This window comes from Acomys russatus, chromosome 13 (assembly GCF_903995435.1).
Source record: "Acomys russatus chromosome 13, mAcoRus1.1, whole genome shotgun sequence".
Taxonomy (NCBI): domain Eukaryota; kingdom Metazoa; phylum Chordata; class Mammalia; order Rodentia; family Muridae; genus Acomys; species Acomys russatus.
The window spans coordinates 16,396,422-16,416,182 of NC_067149.1; the positions used below are offsets into that span (position 1 = coordinate 16,396,422).

General features: G+C 47.5%; 1 protein-coding gene across 1 annotated transcript in view; it reads right to left on the bottom strand.

Annotated features, from left to right (window-relative positions):
- The window catches only part of Cfap92 (cilia and flagella associated protein 92 (putative)), a 43,285-nt gene that overhangs the window by 17,437 nt on the left and 6,087 nt on the right, over positions 1-19,761 (bottom strand). The window contains exons 2-8 of the mRNA XM_051154582.1: positions 18,060-18,247; positions 17,237-17,441; positions 11,971-12,114; positions 10,832-10,895; positions 9,568-9,689; positions 7,732-7,881; positions 2,554-2,738 (exon numbers count right to left, since the gene is read on the bottom strand). Of these exons, the coding sequence (XP_051010539.1) occupies positions 2,554-2,738; positions 7,732-7,881; positions 9,568-9,689; positions 10,832-10,895; positions 11,971-12,114; positions 17,237-17,441; positions 18,060-18,247 (1,058 nt within the window). The remainder of the gene's footprint in view (positions 1-2,553; positions 2,739-7,731; positions 7,882-9,567; positions 9,690-10,831; positions 10,896-11,970; positions 12,115-17,236; positions 17,442-18,059; positions 18,248-19,761) is intronic.

Consider the following 19,761-nt stretch of genomic DNA (forward strand, 5'->3'; position numbering starts at 1 on the left):
GTTATTTGCTTTCAGGCAGGGTATGATAGCATACACGCACACTCACCACAAATTTCTTTGTATCCCACTCAAAAAATTTTGTATATAGAAGACACCAGATTAGGAAAATTTTATAAGACTTTTAGTGAAATAGAAAATAGAGCTGGCCAGGTTACCTGTGTTCGGTTTTTAAAAAAAAATTTTTTTTAAGCAACTTAAAATATGACGAGGACAAGGAGGAGGAGAGGAGGAGGAGGAGGAAGAGGAGAAGAAGAAGAAGAAGAAGAAGAAGAAGAAGAAGAAGAAGAAGAAGAAGAAGAAGAAGAAGAAGAAGAAGAAGAAAGCATGGAGGTGAGTGCAAAAAGACTTAACACATGGAGTTAGTTACAGACACCAACTACAAACAGACCTGAAGGGAGGTAAAATAAAAAGATAACAACAAAGGCCTTTCTTGAAACAGAGTTTCACTCTGTGGCCCTCAATGGCCTCAAACCTCACAGAGCTCTGCCTGCCTTTGCCTCTAGCACACTAGGATTGAAGGTGTGCCCCATACCCAGCTGGACAAAGTATTTTAGGAACATGGCAAAACATGACTCCTTAGACAGAAGAAATGAGCTTTGAGAGAAGTCAGTCTTAACTGAGAAAGAATCTCCATCAGAGTGCCTGTAGGCAAGTCTACAGCCAATTTCCCTGATTAATGATTAATGTGGGTGAGCCCATCTCAGGGGAGTTGAGGAGTGTTGCTCCTGAGCGGGTGATCTGAGCAAGCCGTGAGGAGCAGGGCAGTAAGTAAGCACTCCTCCATGGCATCTGCTTTGGTTCCTGACTCCAGTTTTGTTGTTGTTGTTTGTTTGTTTGTTTGTTTGTTTTTCTAGACAGGGTTTCTCTGTGTAGCCTAGACTGTTCTGGACTTGCTTTGTAGACCAGGCTGGCCTCGAACTTACGGAGATCCATCTGCTTCTGCTTCCCTGCGTGCTGGGATTACAAGCCTGGGCCACATGCCCGGCTCCTGCCTCCAGATTTCTGGCCTTGAGTTCCTACCCTGACTTTCCTCACTGAAGGAGTATAACTTGAGAGCTGTAGGGTGAAATAAACTCTTTCCCAAGTTGCTTTTGGTCATGATGTTTTATCATAGGGAAAAAAATATCTAAGACAGACATGCATATTATTAAATGAGAGAGGGTCCTGAAAGGCTAGGTACTGGATGAATACAGACACATGGCATTCTGGGAAAGAGAAAATAGTTCTGTGAGTGCTCTGCTCCTGTGTGCTCATCTGCAGAGTAGCAGAGAGGCGATCCTGATGCCTTGTGGCTTCTAATGGCCTCGTTCTAACTCACTTGCCTCCACAAAGACCCCTATCCAAATAAGCTCACCTTATGGGGGTACTTGGGATTGGGGGTTCAGTGTATTTTTTTTAAAGGGAACCAATTTAATCCAGAATATTCCAAAATTGGCAGAATTTTTTATAAATGCAAACCAAACTGATGATGAGAGACAGACGTGAGGAACTGTGCTTCTTGATGCTGATGATGCACGCTGCGGCTTTTGTGCAGTGACAGTGCAGCTCACTGACACATGGTAAGGTGCCACATCCTGATTTTGATATTGTGCTTTGAATCTGTACTAGGGAGAACACGTGACTATACATGGGCCTTCCTGGGAGTCCTGACAACTTCTTGTCAAGTGCTATGTCAAAATAAAAGTATAATGTATGTGCTATGTATGTGTGTGTGTGTGTGTGTGTGTGTGTGAATCTACTCACACTAAGATACATAACATATTAGCTAATTTTCTGTTGCTGTGAGAAAATATCATGAGTAAGGCAACTTTTAGAAAGAATTACTTATTTGCAATTACAGCTCCAGGTGGATAGGAACCCATTTAGGGAAGTTTGCCATGGGGCAGGCATGGCGGCTGAAACAGGAGGCTGGGAGCGTGGATTTAAACCACAAGCAGGAAGCAGAAGTGGTGTCTGGAAATGGCAGGGAGTCTTTAGACTCTCAAAGCCCGCCTCCATGCCCCCCCCAGCTCCCCCCCTCCCGCCCGTGACATACTTCCTCTGAGAAGGCCACGTCTCCACAAGCCGGGAACCACACATTCAACTGCAGGAAGACTATGGAAGACGGTTGTTCAAATCACCACACACAATAGTTTCAGAAGACAAAAAGAAGACTCTGCAGTCTTTGAGGGAAGCAACAATGCTTTCAAAACACTGAAGCAACGTTTTTTAACCAAGACGTCTAAACCCAACTGTGCTGGCTAGCTGTTTTCACTTTGGTTGGTTGGTTGGTTGGTTGATTGGTTGGTTTGGTTTGGTTTCTTTTGGGTTTAGCCAAATTGACACAAGCTGCTGCGGTGACAGGGAAGCCCACACACCTCTGAACAGGCCGGTGACCTCCATTTGTAGCACACTTAGGGAGTGGTGAACACCCTCGGGTTTCGTGCCTCCTACTCTTGAGAACCTCGTTCTTTCATGTCTCCCTACAGAACCCTAAACGATAAGCTGTGGTGATCGCCACCCGGGCAGGATAAGGTGGCACTCTTACTGGGGAAGGCAGGGGTTCCATCTTACCTCCAGGTCATGGATGGACAAAGGCTGGGTTGGAAGGCAGGAGGCACACCTGATCTTTATGGTCAGAGGGTTCAGTTCTTGTTTTTGCTCTTCGGTCATGATGGGACCTTCCATTTTGAGAGTCAGAAAGCAATCTAAAATGTTGGCAGACTTTTCGCTGCCACGGCTGATCACCGTTTGCCAGCCTAGAAAGAAGCATATAGAACGTTAGCCCCCGTTACCCACGGCAGTCCAGTCAGAAGCTGCGTCACATCCAAAACCTGAGGAGCGCTGATGATAAAGCTGCGACCACACGGGGTGCTTCGGTACAGGAAGATACTCTTCGGGCTACCCAAGGAGGAACATAAGCACTGACACATCTATAACACCTTTGATTTACAATGGTGTCCTGGCCTGGTGTGGTGGCGCACGCCTTTAATCCCAACACTCAGGAGGCAGAGGCAGGTGGATCACTGTGAGTTCGAGGCCAGCCTGGTCTATAAAGCGAGTCCAGGACGGCCAAGGCTACACGGAGAAACCCTGTCTCGAAAAACAAAAAATAAATAACAAATAATAAACAAGTACAATGGTGTCCTGCCTGCAAGACGCGCTAGTGCAATGGTGGCCCAAATCTTGTAGGAGTCACCAACCAACAGCTGACTTGAAGTAAGGTCCACTCCAGGAGATGGAGCCCAGACCCAATGCTTCTTGGGTAGCCAAGAATCTGAAACTAGCTAGATCGGGGACGTGGGATAAAACCAAATGCTAGTGTTCTAGCACTCCTTCCCAGAGACCCAGCAAACATTCTGTGAACTGGAGGCTCTGGCACCACCCCCCACCCCTCGGGCTTCTGATGCCCTTCAGCCAACAGGCTAAGGAGGAATAACTGTGTTAGGAGGGACGACTGGTCTAGATTATTAAGGGGAGATTGGATTGCTTCCCCACAATGGAGGTAAGGAAGATTATGTCTGAAGTGGAGGAGAGCCTTTCAGGCAGAGCCAATGGGGAACTACAACAGCCTAATCCAGGCGGGATGGCAAAGGGCACAGATGTGCTTCAGGAGTGAAGGTGTGACTCACTCCTCCAGGTAAAGAGTCCAGAGCTGCAGGGTGCTTGCTGAGGGTGGAGGGAACACAGAGCGGGTAGTGCAGGGAGATGGTTATAAGTACCAGCTGGGGCCACTGGCCAGTTGCAGAAATGAGGGTTAAGTATCTGATTTCTTTTCCTCAATTTCTTTATCATGCAATGTAATACCAATTAAGAGAATTGTTGTTCATACTTAAGTTTGCGGCACCAAAAGAATTGCCCTCAAGGGACATTGCCACCTATTCTAAATTTATACTGTTTTGCATTTGTGTGAGGGATAGCTACATCATGTTAGGCATAATTATGACCTGGTTAAATATATACTGTGTTTGCAGTTGTACATGGTGTTTGCAGTTGAACATGTGATAGTTACATGATGTTATGTGGAATTATGTTTTTATTGTTATGTGGAATAGATTTGTCATGTTAGGCATAATTACGATCCAGTTATTGTTTTCACCTGGAAACGCAGCATAAGGCGATGTGGTTGCGTGTCAGTTGGCGAGCGGTGGCCTGTGGTGACCGCTCTTGATTGTCAGCTTGAGCACGTCTAGAATTGACTAAACTCACGTGCCTGGCACAGTTACAAAGGGTTTTTAAATTTTTGTTTATTTTTGGTTTTGTTTGTTGTTTTTCTAGACTGGAATGGACTCTGTAGACCAGGCTGGCTGAAAGCTCCCCTCCAAGGCTGGACAGCAGCCACCACCGGTGGCGGGGACCAGGGCATGGGGAGGCCCGAGTGATGGAGCTTCGGCTACTGGGTAATATGTCCTGCCCACTTTGCATGCTCCCCAGAATTTTTTATTAATTAAATCATTCAAAGTGGGAAGACCCACTGGTCTTTGAGGTGGTGAGATACATAGGCTACAGATTCTACTGGCAGCCTATATAAAGGACACGGAAGAAGGAAGCTCTCTCTCTCCTCTCTCCTGTCTCCATCTCTGTCTCTATCATCTATCTATCTATCTATCTATCTATCTATCTATCTATCTATCATCTATCTATCATCTGTCTATCTATCTATCTATCATCTATCTATCTACCTCATCCCTCCCTCCAGATCAGGGTGTAGCTCTCAGTTATGGCTCCAGCACCACACCTGCCTGCCACCTTGTTCCCTGCCATGATGATGACAATGGACTAAACCTGTGGAACTGTAGGCAAGTCCCCAGTTAAATGCTTTCTTTTTTTAACTTTTTTAACTTTTTTAATAACTTATTTTATTTGCATTTGTTTTTTGCCTACATGGATGTCTGTGAGAGGGTGTCAGATCCTCTGGAACTGAAGTTACAGGCAGTTCTGAGCTACCATGTGGGTGCTGGGAATTGAACTCAGGACCTCTGGAAGAATAGCCAGTGCTCTTAACCTCTGAGCCATCTCTCCAGCCCCCAAATGCTTTCTTTTATAAGAGTTGCCTTGGTCTGAATGCATTTTGTATTATGATATGGCTACAAGCCTTGGGAGGGGACAAGGAATGAAGTGTGGGGGGTTGAATAAGAATGGCGCCCATGGGTGCATCTATTTTATTTGAGTGCTTAATCACCAGGGAGTAGCACTGTTTACCAAGGATTAGGAGGTGTGGCCTTGCTGGAGAAAGTGTGACACTGCTGCGGATGGGCTTAAAAGCCCATCCCAGCCCCAGTCTCTCTCTCTCTCTCTCTCTCTCTCTCTCTCTCTCTCTCTCTCTCTCTCTCTCTCAGTCAGGATGCAGCTCTTAGCTACTTCTCCAGCACCATGCCTGCCTGCCACTATGCTCCCGCCATGATAATGAATTAAGCCTCTGAAACTGTTGGTGAGCCCTAGCTAATGTGACTCCATTTTGTCAGCAGGCGCCATCTTGAGCCTGTCCCTAAGTTCGCCTCTATTGCTGGAAAACTACAAACTGTTCTAGGAAAGAATCACCCTAGGCTAGAACCAATCAAGTACCTACTGTCCCCAGAGGTTACAGATAGGTTGCTTAAGCGCTTCGAGGTCAGGCTCGACCAATGCCCTAGCGCCAACCCAACCTTGCTAAATGCCAACCAATTCTGTAACTGCCAAATGGAAAGTTCCGTTCCTTGCTGTAACCACAATAAAAACCCTGCCTAACATGGTTCGGGGATCCTGCTATACTGATCAGCTGCTTTGGTAAAAACATATGGGTGCACAGGTGCCACTCACACAGAGATAACTGGCCCCATGTGTGGCTTCTACACAGTTAAGTGACTATACAGCCACTGTTTTAGACCTGTACCACCACAGAGGTACCCGCCATCCATGTGGGGCCATTGCAACTTTAGGAAGAGTTACAGGCAGTTCCTTCTCCATACTGGCCCCATATAGCTTAGTGCCTATGCGGCTATGAGCTAGCAGACATGGCCTGACCTTCACTGCAATAGGCATGCTGCAGTAGGCAACTAAATCGACACAAAACACCAGTGAAGGCAACTGATGTCCACGTAGGTGCCTGGAGCTCACGGGTAGGCATCTCTTTAACTGTGGTCCTTAAACAGGTATCTGGAGAGACCATGACTGGCCCCTGTGGGGAGCACCCTACCTCCTCTCCCATGCGGTGCATATGAAGCAGCATCCCTAGTGGGTGTCAGTAGCATCCTGCTCCCAGTCATAATGACCAAAAAACGCTCCCACCCTCACCAAGTCACCCACCCCCATGAGACAACAATTCCCCAGAAGAAAAGCCCTGCTGCTACGTGAAGGAAGGAGAAGTGAGCTCTTATAAATGCCAGCCCTAAATAGAAATCTTTGACCTCTTACCCTTGAGACATTCTCCCGAGGTTGCTGTGCGCTTCACACATGTTAAGTAATCATTCAAGGTCTCTGAATTCTCACACTGTACAGCCAGCAACATGGCCTGGCTGCTCACTCACCCCAGCCCTCCACACATGATCCCCTCCTTTAATGCAACAGTTCACTCCTAAGATCGCGGTCTTCCAACAGTCCCACTGGGACACAAGCCAACTGACATCTCCTATGATGGTATAGAAAACCTACAGCCTAACCTGAAATGGGAGAGGTTTATCAAGCAAAATGGTGCATGTTCTAGAATGGATAATCTCAAGCCATGACTTTATGGTGAAAGTAGCCAGCCCCAAGTCAGGGCCATTCTAATCTACTGCCGCCACCTGCAGTTTCTGTTAGGGGTCATCTCTGCTTTCCTGGAACCACCATCAGCCAATATCTGCTCTCCCAGTAATCTAGCTGTCATCTCTTGCCGGCCATTCTGAGTCCCTCTGTTGCCAAGATCCTGCACTGAGCACTTACACACAGTGTCTTCTATGACACTTAGACTTGATGGGCAGGTGGGCTGATGCCTTCTCAGAACAGAGCCCTGCAATTTTGCAAAGTAGCCAGTAGAGGGCGCACACGCCTGAGTGTGAGAAGCCAGAAAAAGTTTGGAAAGGATTTCCGAATTATACTCTCTAAATGGGGGTGGGGGCGTGGGGGTGGAGACTGTTCTCCCCATTACTCTTTTTTTTTTAATTACATAATTTAATCTAAAATGTATCCTTATCAAAATACACGAATATGATAAACATCTGTTCATTGTGAGAAAGTAAAAGCATAATTCATAAAACATGGAAACTCTAAGGAGTCAAAACAATCCCAATCCTTGCTCCACTACTGACCTGGAAGCACTGGGCAAGTTTCTTAGCATGACTTTTCTTCGCTGGAAAACAATGGTGACAAAACAAAACGAAACGAAACAAAACCTGCCTGCAACACCACCCCAAGTTCACTGAGCCTACGGGGACACAAGCCTGTCATGAGAAGTAAATGACAGGACATGATGGAACGTAAGTGGTCCATATAAACCACATCCCTCCATTCCCTTTGCCGGATGCTTCGGCGAGAACCTGTCGGAAAGCAGCCACTAAAAGCCAGCACCAACAAAACCGTGACCGTTATGGTCTCACGAGTGTCCTTGCACTCTGGAGTCAGATCCTGGCACTACACTTGTAAGGTGTGCGAGATCTCTCCGGGCCTGCATTTCTTTCTCTATACAATTGAGGCATTCCTGAAGTGACAGCCAGGATGCAGCGAGGGACAGAGCAAGAGCTCCTTCGCCACAGACGGCTCACGTGTGAACGTTCTGAGCGCGTGCGCGGTAGCTACCGGCGAGGAGCGGCATGACGGACAGCTGAATGGAGAAGACGCTCTGCTTCCAGGTGGCAGCGGACAGCTTCGCTTCCGGTTCCTCTTCCGTCTGATATTTCTTCACTTTTTTGGGGTTTTTCTTCTTCCCCTCCAGATCTTTCCCTTTAACTTTGGGACCGAATGAAATAAATGTTAAGAAGGAATTTGCCATGCTTGCTTTTCCACCGGTGCCCCGGTTCCCAAAATAACGACTGCAAGACTTTATTACTTATGAACAAATGCCTAGGCTGTAAGCTTTGGCTCATTCCCCGACTAGATCGCAACTTATTTCAACTGATTCTATTCTACTTGTGTCACGTGGCTGGAGAAGAAAGCTCTCTTCTGTTTCATGCATCCATCTTCCTCAGATTTCCCTGTGAACTCTCAGCCATAAGCCTTTTTTTGACAGGTGATGCTTCCACACAGTACACAGAAGCTTCTCTCTATGCTTAGATACATGCATCAGGAAAGTTCTGGAAGCTCCAAGAAATCAGGGGCTATCTTTATACTGCTGTCTCCTCCTAACTACCAGAGAGGTAGCTAGGCTTTAGGTGACACGCGGTTGTCAGCTACAGACATGTATAGACTAAAGGTGTCCCCAACTCCTCGGAGACTGAGGTCACCATGCTGGTGACACTGTACTGCGGTCCAGCTAATGAAGCCACTTGGTCACAGAGTAGCACTGCGCTAGGGCTATGGGGCTGAGCTAAGCTCCAAGGCCAGTTCCACTTTCCTATAGGGCGGGAGGCATTGACCCTAGACTCCCCACCTGTCTAAGGGCATCAGGGTGACTGAGAAGAGAACAGGAGCAAAGAGTAAAATACTCAGCTCAGCTAGACATGGTGGTGCATGCCTTTAACCTTAGCACTTTTGGGGGTGGGGGGAGAGAGACAGACGCAGGAGGACTCTTTACAGAGTGAGCTCCAGGCCAGCCAAGACTACATAATAAGATCTTATCTTAAAAAAAATAAATAAATAAGATGCTTAGCTCAGGTTGATCCCAGCTGTTAGTTTGGGGAGCATGAAGGCCAGTGGAAGAGTCTAGAAAGTACAGGCTCGGGTACATGGGAGAGTTGATCAGAGCCAGGGGTGGCATTTTAAAAGCAGAAAAGCAGGGACTTCCAGCAAGCTGCAGAGACTAACCATTTTAAGCAAATGAAATTGCAGGGCTACCCAATCCAGCCTCTGAAATAAACTCTGGACTAGACTTCAGAACCACCAAACAGATCTCCTGAGCTGCACTGGCATCATCTGCGGGCTTTCCCCAGTGACAACTGGAGTATAAGCTGGAAAGAGGCAGTAAAATGGCTCATACACAAAGCAAGCCACCGCAGGGGAAGTCCAAGGATGTGACACTCCTCTCTAGGACGGGCCGTCCACCACTAACACCCATAATTAGCAGACCGTGGTGTGGGAACACAGTGGCCACTGCAGTGGTGTCAGGGGCAGCAAGCCATAGGGAAATTCAAGTGTCCCTTGACAGGATGGGCTGAAGAACAGAGGTACAGCTATCTGACGGGGTGCTCCGCAATAGTCAGAGTAACGGGAACATCCTTACATACATGGGCATGAGGAAAGCGCAGAAATGAAGTTGAGCCCAGAGAGCAAGGCAGCAGGGGTGGGGTGGGGAGGGGAGGGGAGGGAGTGGGGACAGATGAATGGATGTGTGCAAGAGTGAAAATGTTTATAGTACGGTGTGATGTCTCACATTTAGTCAGATATCAAACAATCTTACTAAAATGCCTTAAACGTAAACACTTTGTAGCTTTTCAAGTCTCGTTGTGTCCAAAAACAGCAAACGCCATCTTAACTTACTTTGAGACTTTTGCTTCTCTATCATGTTTGTTAAGCTGCTCAGCGATGTCTTCTCAATGAGCTCCTTGATCTCCATCATGGCCGTTCCACACAATGAAACAGGCGTCTTTGCAGTGCCCCGTCTAGAAAGTCCTCACAGAGACAGGAGAGTAAAGAGAGAGCATACAGGTGCCGCAGCCTGAGACTCTGCACACTCTGTCTTCCGTCTTAAAGCGGTACACATGGGAAATGGCCTAGGGGTTTTGTCAAGTGCGGATGCTGCCTGCCTTGGGGAGCCCGGAGCAGCTTGAGGCTCTTTGAGTCTACCAATGTCTCCAGGAACGGTAGTTACAGTGGGCACAACCAGGGGGTCAAACCAACTAGAAAAGGTGAAGAAAGAGAATACATCCTGAAAGGAGCTAAAACTATGACTCATCTAAGGACCCACAGGAATTATTCACAACAACTCCAGCAAGTAAATATTACCTCCACTTAAATCTGCAAAGGAGAGCACATGTTAAGTAAAAGGCTATGCCTTGATGGGGGCAGGCTGCGGGGGGGGGGGGCGGACTGCGGGGGGGCGGCGAGAATGGCAAATAAAGGTCACTTTTTCTCAAATTAAAATGCAAATTCAATTAAAAACAACATTTGAAAATCAAAACTGTTAGCTAGGCATGATTGCGTACACCTCTAGTCCTAAGCTCAGGAGGTTTAGGCAGGAGAATGGTTTGAGTTTGGAGGCCTGAGCCTAGCCTGAGCAGTGGCGAGACTCTCCAGAGAAGAAGAGGAAACCAACACTGCCTACAGCGGTCCTGGCTCTTCTTGCCACGCCACAGACCCACAGCTGTGTTTCCGTTCTCCATCCCTGCTTCTCCAGAACCAAGCTGGCTATCTGAGTTCCGGCGGGGCGACAACTTTCTGGAAGCCCTCGCCCAGGCTCCACAGGCTGAGACTGCGGGCTGGAACCCTGGCTGCCCTCAAATTACAGCTTCCTGGCTCTGCGAGACTCCCTGAAGGCACTCATCGCCTCGTGCAGAAAGCGGAGCCTCACAGTCACACCACCAAACACTTGCGGGTCAGCCAGAGGTATAGCACTTCCTGCAGTGAGGGGGTGCCTAGCGCAGCCCGCAGCACCAGCCCGCATTCCTTCCTTGATCTTTCCTAGGTCCTATGGTTGCTTCAGCTCCGCTTTAACGGAGACCAGCAAAAAAAGTGTCCAGTGACTCAGAGCAGGGCCCATGAGGAGGGGGCTCGCCCCGACCCCAAGTAAGCAGCCAGTCCTTACCTAGAATCTTCCATCTTCAGTGACCTCTCACATTCCTCGCTGTTCTTAGGAGGGGTCTCAGGCTCTGCTTGGGGAGAACCAGACATTACCAAGAGCCTGCAAGCTTCGCTCCGCGATAGTTCACAGCAAACGATGCCCCTGCCCATTTCTGTGACACCTCTGCTGGTAAAGGCCCTGACGCGGCAGCCAGCGGCGTTCAGAAAGAAGGGCTTGTTAATGAACGAAAGATACACACGGGGTTGATTCCAAGCGATGGGCAAATGAAGGCAAGTGGCGCCCTGTCTGCCAGGGAGGAGGAGGAAGGGCTACTAAAGGTCAAAGTGTCCACTTCAGCCCTGCTTATGGATATATGTTAACGGGATGCTGAAAGCACTCCGGGAGTCCCAGCTGTAGGGAACGGCTAGCCAAACTACAGTCTTACTAGATAGAAATGCTACGGAGCCACCACAGATGAAGTTTCTAGACAGTTCTTAAGGACACAAGAGATGCTTGGGATGGTGTACAAACCCTCTCAGAAGGCAGAAGTGCTGTCTGTATGTTGGCTAAACCCACAAGCTGAAAACAAAAACAATGTGAGTCCTAGAATAAAAACAGAGCAATTTGATATAACAGGACAACCAAATTGTCTCATTAACTGCAGTGGGCGGTGGGGGTTATAGAAAATACCCTCACTTTTTCTTCTTTTCTTTAAGTGACTGAGTTTTCTTTTAAAATTAACTTGCAAAGCTCAAAACTGTTCCTATTGGTGTGTGTGTGTGTGTGTGTGTGTGCGTGTGTGTGTGTGTGTGTGTGTGTGTGTGTGTTTTACGTCGTGAAACAAATACCCATTCAATCAGCCGCATGCTGGCTCACAACTTCAATTCCAGCATTTAGGAGGTTTACTTCAGATTCAAGGCCAGCCAGGCCTACTGGTCTACATAGTGAGTTCTAGGCCAGCCAGGGCAGCTTAGGGAGACCCTGGCTCAAAAAAAAAAAAAAAAAAGAAAAACAGGAAATGAAAGAGAAGGAAGTACAAGGTGGGGGGGGGGGGGGCACCGGAGCAATGGCTGGACAGGCCATGGGGTGCTGGGCGGGGTGCACATTGAGCTGGTCTCCCAGCACAGTGCTGAATTCAGGCATCCACGGCTCTCCCTCCTCACCTTGTGGAGACTTCAAATGTTTTTCTGCCTTTTCTTGGTCACCTGGTAAGTTCTCCTCTTTCAAGGCCTCGGGGACAGTGTTGGCTCTTTCATTGATACTTGTCGCCAGACTTTTCTGACTCAAAACCAGAAGTCTCACTTCCTCTAGAACGGAAAGGAAAAGAATTTGTCAGTCCAAAATGCTTCCTGGACACCTGCCACACCCAGTCTTCTGACGGACACAGCAGAGGGCAAGAGGAAAATCTGAAACTCAGTCACACGTCTGTTTGGGCCAGGTGGTTTGTACCTCAGTTTCCCCTAAGCGCTACATTTCACTGTGAGGAAGGAGTTGCCATATCCCCATCTCTACAGGAGAACTCTGATGCAGAAGTAACTCATCTATGTCGGGGTCCTTAGAACAGCAGCTCCCAACCTGGGAGTCATGACCCCTTTGCAGGAGCGGGTAGGGGCGTCACATATCAAGGATCCTGCACATCAGATATTTATTTATACTATAATTCATAACATAAGCAGAATTACACTTAGGAATTAGCCAGAAAATAATCTTACAGTTGGAGGTCATCCCAACATGGAGAGCAGTATTAAAGGGTCACAGCATCAGGACCGTTGAGAACCACTGCCCTAGAGGAACCAGGTCCACAAGCCAGAGATTTGCGCCCACAGGTCAGCCTCTCTCTCTCGGCATGGAGCCTCCCACACATGACAGTGTCAAGCATTCTACAAATACATGGAATAAGTGAAGACCACGGAAACTTCAAGAAAGAAGAGAAAAAGAAGTTAAATTTGCCTCATTAAGGGGCAGATAAAGCCAGGCGTGGTGGCACACACCTTTAATCCCAGCACTCAGGAGGCAGAGGCAGAGGCAGGTGGATCACTGTGAGTTCCAGGCAGGCCTGGTCTGCAAAGCAAGTCTAGGATAGCCAAGGCTACACAGAGAAACCGTGTCTCAAAAAACCAAAATAATAATAATAATAATAATAATAATAATAATAATAATAATAATAATAATAATCAGATAAAATTTTTGGAGACTGCAATGAGAATGACAGCCCCTCAAGATGTAGCCAGCAGCCAGAAGGCCATCCTGTCAGAAGCCCAGTGGCCTGAGTGAGAGGTGGGCACCCCAGAAGAACGGAACCACAAGGCCTTCAGTGAAACACCGGGGCCAGGGTTTGGGGATGGGGAGAAAGATGCTGAGAGAGTGGGAACTGAGGCAACTGCCACAGGGCAGAGCCCTGGAGCAAGCAGGTGCCTGGAGACCAGGGTCTGGTAGAGAGAGCATGGGAGGGGCCCCCACAGCATCCGTAGACCCCAAGAATGATGCTGTCTTCACCCAGCACTGAATGCCCACACAGCAGAGCACGAGGGGGCACAAAGGCTAGGCTAGGTCTGCGACAGATGTCCCGTCAAGACCACTGGCCTCTAGCACGTGATTTGCCAAACGAATGTCCTTCCTTCTACAATACAGGACAGGCCTCTTGGGGCATTTCTATACTCCCAGGAAATGAGGTGACTACTACCTATCTGTAAATGACAAGAGACAGATCCACAGGCAGGGTCCTGATAACGGCCACCTCTGGACAGACACTGTGTGGTTTTTCAGTCATTCCTTCTTTTTCCTACACATTTCTGAATGGGTTTTATATAGTGAGTCTACAGTTCCTTTAACGGAAAAAAAATGTACTTAAAATAAGAGTCAGGGACAGTAGTGTGGGACAGAGCCCAAGGAAGAGCTATTGCTGTGGTTCCAAGCACCCCGGGTAGATGCCATGGGCCCTCCCTGCAGGGTCCGGCTCTAAGCACCCTGGTAGATGCCATGGGCCCTCCCTGCAGGGTCCAGACCTTCTCTTCTGGTCTACTGAATCCCAGGGCCTTTCCACCAGGCTATGCAGAAGCCACTGTCCCAACACTTGCTCCCATGGCAGGCAGACATGGACCAGAAATTCAGGTCCAGGCCAGGCCCTGGAGCCCACAGGGACACCTGTGAGTAGCCCATAGCCAGAGGACAAAAATCTTTCCTTTGGTCCGAGTGACAAAAGTTATATATTGGTCCCGTTTTCTCCCATAGAAATCCTACGATTATTAGTTTAGATTTAAATCAGTGACTCTCGATGGGTGGTGTACTGAATCCACTGAGGACACCTGGCAGTATATGAAGGGATTCTTTTTTAATTTAATTTAATTTTATTTTATTTTATTTTTTGGTTTTTCGAGACAGAGTTTTGCTGTGTAGCCTTGGCTGTCCTGGACTCACTTTGTAGATCAGGCTGGCCTCAAAATCACAGCAATCCGCCTGCCTCTGCCTCCTGAGTGCTGGGATTAAAGGTGTGCACCACCACGCCCGGCTTATGAAGGGATTCTTCAGCCTAGGGTGCTAACCGTTCTTTCACTTTCATTTCTAAACCCACAACCAGGGGGCACCAGGCACAAAATGTCAACAAGGATCATAGTACCAGTGAAAGATTACAGGCTGCCAAGACCCAAGACCGAGATGTCAAAACGGCCCTCAAGAAGTTTCCCAGGGACACAAAGCTGGTGTGTGCTTCTGCCACTCCCGTTTCTCTCCAAAGGTGGTCTCAGCTCACTGTAAAGTGGGGTGACTACACTTACCTGAAAACCAACAGCAAAAGCAGCACATACCCCCAAAGATTCCATTTCTCTAACTCATCAGAAAGAGTCTCAGAATCTGCACCCAGCCCCGGCTCCTGAGCTGCGTTCCAGTCATGCTCTCCTATTGCTTGAGTCCCAGGAGGCCACGCTCACCATCCTTGGCTGTAGGCATGAAGGTGGAGTAGCTACTAATTTCTCTCTCTTTTTTTTTAACAGGTGAGAGGGGAGTTCCGGAAGCTCCCTACAGCCTGAAGCTAGAATGAAGAGGAGGAGATGGGACGAGATGGCAATGTCGTCACCGTGGGCGTCTCCCTGCGTTGCTTGCTGCTTCAGAGAGGTTCAGAAGAGTCTAGTGAAGGTGTCTTCACAAAAGTAAACGTCTATGTTGCGATGCATCGCCCTGCAATCCCAGCACTAGGGAGGCTGAGGCAGAAGGAGCACAAGCCCCAGGCCAGCCTGGGCAACTTCCTAATAGCTTGTCTCAAATTAAACTTGGGAGAGGGGTACAAAAAACGTTGTGGTGGGAGCTCACAGGTAGAGGTTCGCCTAGCATGTACAAGACTCTGGTTTCCACTACCACCACCACCACCACCACCACCACCACCACCACAACAACAACAACAACAACAACACTCTCTGAAATGGGTTGCGTACAAATGTCAGCAATGCTGCCCTGGAGAGGTAGGACTTGTGTATATGTGTGTTTGGAAGTGAGAGTGCATGCAGAGGTCGGAGGTCGAAGTTGAGTCCCTTCCTCCATCACAGTCTACCCTGGATGTTGAAATAGTCTTTCACTAATCCTCAAGCTCAGCAGTTTAGTTGGACTGATGGTTTCAAGTCCCAGGGACCTCTTATCTCTACATCCCCAAAACTGTCATTACAGGCATGTGTCACCACATCCATCTTTTCCACATGAGATTTGAGTCCTCATATTTTTGTGTGGCAAGCATTTTATCACCTGAGCTGTCATCCCAGCCAGAGGAGGCAGGATTTTTTTTTTTCAATTTCTTTTTTTTTTGGTTTTATGAGACAGAGTTTCTCTGTGTAGCTTGGCTGTCCTGGACTCGCTTTGTAGACCAGGCTGGCCTCGAACTCACAGCCATCAGCCTGCCTCTGCCTCCCTGAGTGCTGGGATTAAAGGATTAAAGCCACCATGCCCAGCTTTAATAATTTTTTAAAAAATTATTCATTTTTATTTTGTGTGCATTGGTGTTTTGTCTGCATGTATGTCTGTATGAGGGTGTCAGATCCTGGAGTTACAGGCAGTTTTGAGCTACCATGCGGGTGCTGGGAACTGAACCCCGGTCCTCTGGAAAACAGTCAATGTTCTTAACCACTGAACCATCATCTCTCCAGCCCTAGGAGGCAGAATTTTAAACAGTCTGCTTCTTTTTCCTAGTACTACAAAAGAACCCAGGAATTCATACATACCACCCATGCCCGGTACCACTGAGATGTACGCGCGAACCAAACCTTTTGTGTATGTCTTAGTATACCTATTTAATTTTGAGTAAAAATACAATATCAGTTGGAGAGACAGGGCAGTGATGGAAACTCTAGAACTGACAGAGCTGCTCTAGACCAAAGGTCACCAAAGAGAAGGGCGGTGCATAGACACCCAAGGACACAGACACACCGTGACTCCCCAGGTGTGACTGGCTGCATGGTGTACCCCAAGACAGAAAGCAGTGTGTGCACCAGGCCACTCCAATGCAGACACAAAGGAACGCTGCCTTTTACTCTGATGGTAGAAATCTAAAATCCCCTATTTTTTTTTATTTCCATAAAATTTAATTTTTTTACTCTGATGGTAGAAATCTAAAATCCCCTACTTTTTCATTTATTTCCATAAAATTTACTTTTTATACATTATTTTTTTAATTTTTTAAAATATTTTATTAATGTATTCATATTACATATTAATTGTTATCCCATCCCTTGTATCCTTCCATTCCTCTCTCCCTCCCATTTTCCCCTTACTCCCCTCCCCTATGACTGTGACTGAGGGGGACCTCCTCCCTCTGTATATGCTCATAGGGTATCAAGTCTCTTCTTGAAATCCCCTGTTTTAAATGCTTGGGACTTGGAACTTTTTCCAGATTTTGGAATATTTCCATATGCAAATGAAGCATCTTTGGGGAAGGAGCTCAACTCTAAACAAGAGATTTTTCATGCGGTGTAAATGATCCATTCATAGCCCTGAGGAGATGCTATAAGGCAGGAGTCCCTAACCTGTGGCTCGCAACCCCTTTGAGGGTCAAATGACCCTCTCACAGGGGTCACGGGAGACCATCAGAAAATACAGATATTTATACTACAATCCATAACAGTAACAAAATCACAGTTATGAAGTAGCAACAAAAATAATCTATGGTTGAGGGCCACCACAACATGGGGGCGCAGCATTGGGAAGGTTGAGAACCACTCTGCTACAAGGTATTTTGATGAGCCTCTGTTTTGACCTGGCCAGCATCACATGATCTGTGATTTGACTTCAGCCACAGAGTTTCCCATAGCTACTGTGTCATTGCTCAGAAAGCATCAAACCTGATACCACTTCAGACTTTAAATTTCTGAACTAAGAATGTTCAACCTGTAGTGAGAAAACAGAAGTCTCCAGAAACATCTAAAACATAAGGAAAAACACCTGACTTACCGAAATTTTCCGGGTCTTCTACATATCCCGTTGTCTTCACCCGGTGGTACTTGGCTTTTTTGGAAACTTTGTCCCTGGTGTCCCAAAGCCTCAAAGTGATTTTGTGGAAGTTCATTTTCTTTAACAAGTCCTTTGTCATGTTGATGTTAAAAGTTTGGCTCCAGGACACCCAGATTTTGTCATCATCTTTCCACGGCTTCACGGTCTGTGTAAAACACCATGCAGAGGCTGTGGGAACTGGGGAGCCGTCCTACAGACTAGGCACCCCCCACCGGCCTCACTCCATCAGCCACACAGCAGGCGTGGCACCCTCTGTCTCACCGCTTTCTGTGCCTGCCTCTCTCCTGCCTGCCAATCACAGGGAAGTGAGTCCTGTGGACTGGACCCTGTCTGGTCACCAGTTTCTTGAAAACTAAAATCCAAGCAGATGCACGCATAATACCCTCCATGGTCACTTCCAAGCAATGACTCAGAGCCAAAGACTGTGGGAGTCCTCATGTGCGCATGCTTCTTGAACTAGACCTTGCACAAGAATGAACAGTGTGTGTGTGTGTGTGCGTGTGTGTGTATGTGCGCACATGGTAGGAGAGAACCTTCAGAGCTTTGCTCCGTGAATGATGTTCGGTACTTAAAAAAGAAAACAAAAACTTCGTTTGATGAAACATTCTTCTTCTTGCTCATTAGTTCTGAGGTGGCCCCAGGATCCCACATATATAGAAAGCGCCACTGTTGGGGTCAGCTGCAGGTCAGTGGGATCACATTCTGCACCCTGAATTATGACGCTCCGTGCAAACACACACACCACACACGCACAGCACCTCACCTTTATTCCTGACTCCAGAAACACTTTGGCCACACCAGGAAACACCACAACATCAACTTTTTGGGGCTCTATGTCGTCAGGCAGGAAAAAATACTCGATGTGGTAGAATCGACGATTCTTTGCAACCCGGCTGTCCACTCTGGCGAATTTTTTTTTATCGGTGAAATTTGAGCCTTTTCCCTTTTGTCCTACAAGACACAAGTTGAGTGAGCGTTGGCAACATTGTTACGGCTCAGGAACTTCTCCAAAAGCCTGATGCCATTCTTGGGGGGGGGGGGTAGAAACCAAGAGTTGGGCTCCATAAGAGATTATATCAGTGGGAGCACCTCGCCAGAGGGGTCTGGTTTTGCCTCTACCCCACCTCCACCCCACCATGGCTGACATGAGAGGTACAGTTTCCTCCCCAGGCACTCCCACCATAATGTCCTGTTTCCTGACAGGCCCCTAAAGTCACCATGACCCAAGTAATCACGGTCTGAAACAGTGAGCCAAAACAAGGCTTTCCTCATTATAAACTGAGTATCTCTGGTAGTTTTCAGTGACAAAGCTGACTGACGCAAAGAGCTGTGGGAACTGTGCATCATGTTGCTTGGAGAGAAGGTTCAGGCCCAGGCCAGTAGAGGAACAGTGTCTGGCACAAATGCATTTAAAACTAAGTGTGGGGAAAAAAAAAAAAAAAAAACTGAGTGGCTACTCCTTAAGACTTTGTGTTAGCCACCTTGTTTTTCCCACTCCAGGCCCAGCCTTAAAAAGAAGGTCAAAATCAGACACACACACCCCAAAATCTCAGGACAATGGGACTGTATGGCAGGATGAGCAGGGTTCTGAGGTACAACAGGGTGCTAGGAGCAACACCTCCCTGGGAACCTGCCTCCCAGGAGCCCTCAGCAGAGTCTTGTAGGAGCAAAGAGGGCAGCAGACATCCAGACAGAGGAAACAGCCTAGCAAAAACCTCATGAGCGAGGCTGTCCCTGTCAAGTAGACAGGCTGATGAGATAAAAAAAAGTAAGGCTGGATCCAGCCAGAGGCCAAAACCTGAGGGACCAGCAGAGTCTGCCACAAGCTTAAGTGAACCTCTTAGGTTCAGTCCTTTCCTAACATAAGAAGGCACTTAGGAACGCCAGCCACATGTATCTGAGAATCATCTGCTCAGTTGGCTGGGTTTGTTTTGAGACAAGATCTCAGCAGGGTTCCCAGGCTAGTCTGAGGTTCTCGGCCCCATGTGATGCCTCCCAAGTAGTTTAACTACAAACCCAAATATCACAGTTATCTTTAAAATACAAAAGAAAAGAAAAAACAAAAAGAACAAAGATTTTTTTTAAAGATTTATTTGTTATTATATATACAGTGTTCTGCCTGCATGTACACTCGCAGGCCAGAAGAGGGCATCAGTTCACATCATAGATGGTTGTGAGCCACCATTTGGCTGCTGGGAATTGAACTCAGGACCTCTGGAAGGGCAGACAGTGCTCTTAACCTCTGAGCCATCTCTCCAGCCCCAAAGATTTTCAATATGATAGCTTCTCATCTATTTCCTCTATCTCTTTGAGAGAGGGTATCACTATGTTGTCTTGGCTGGCCTGGAACTCACTAGGTAGACCAGGCTAGCCTCAAACTCATAGAGATCCACGTGCCTCTGCCTCCCAACTGCTGGGACTAAAGGCGTATGCCATCACCTGAAGCTTAAAATATGACTACCTTT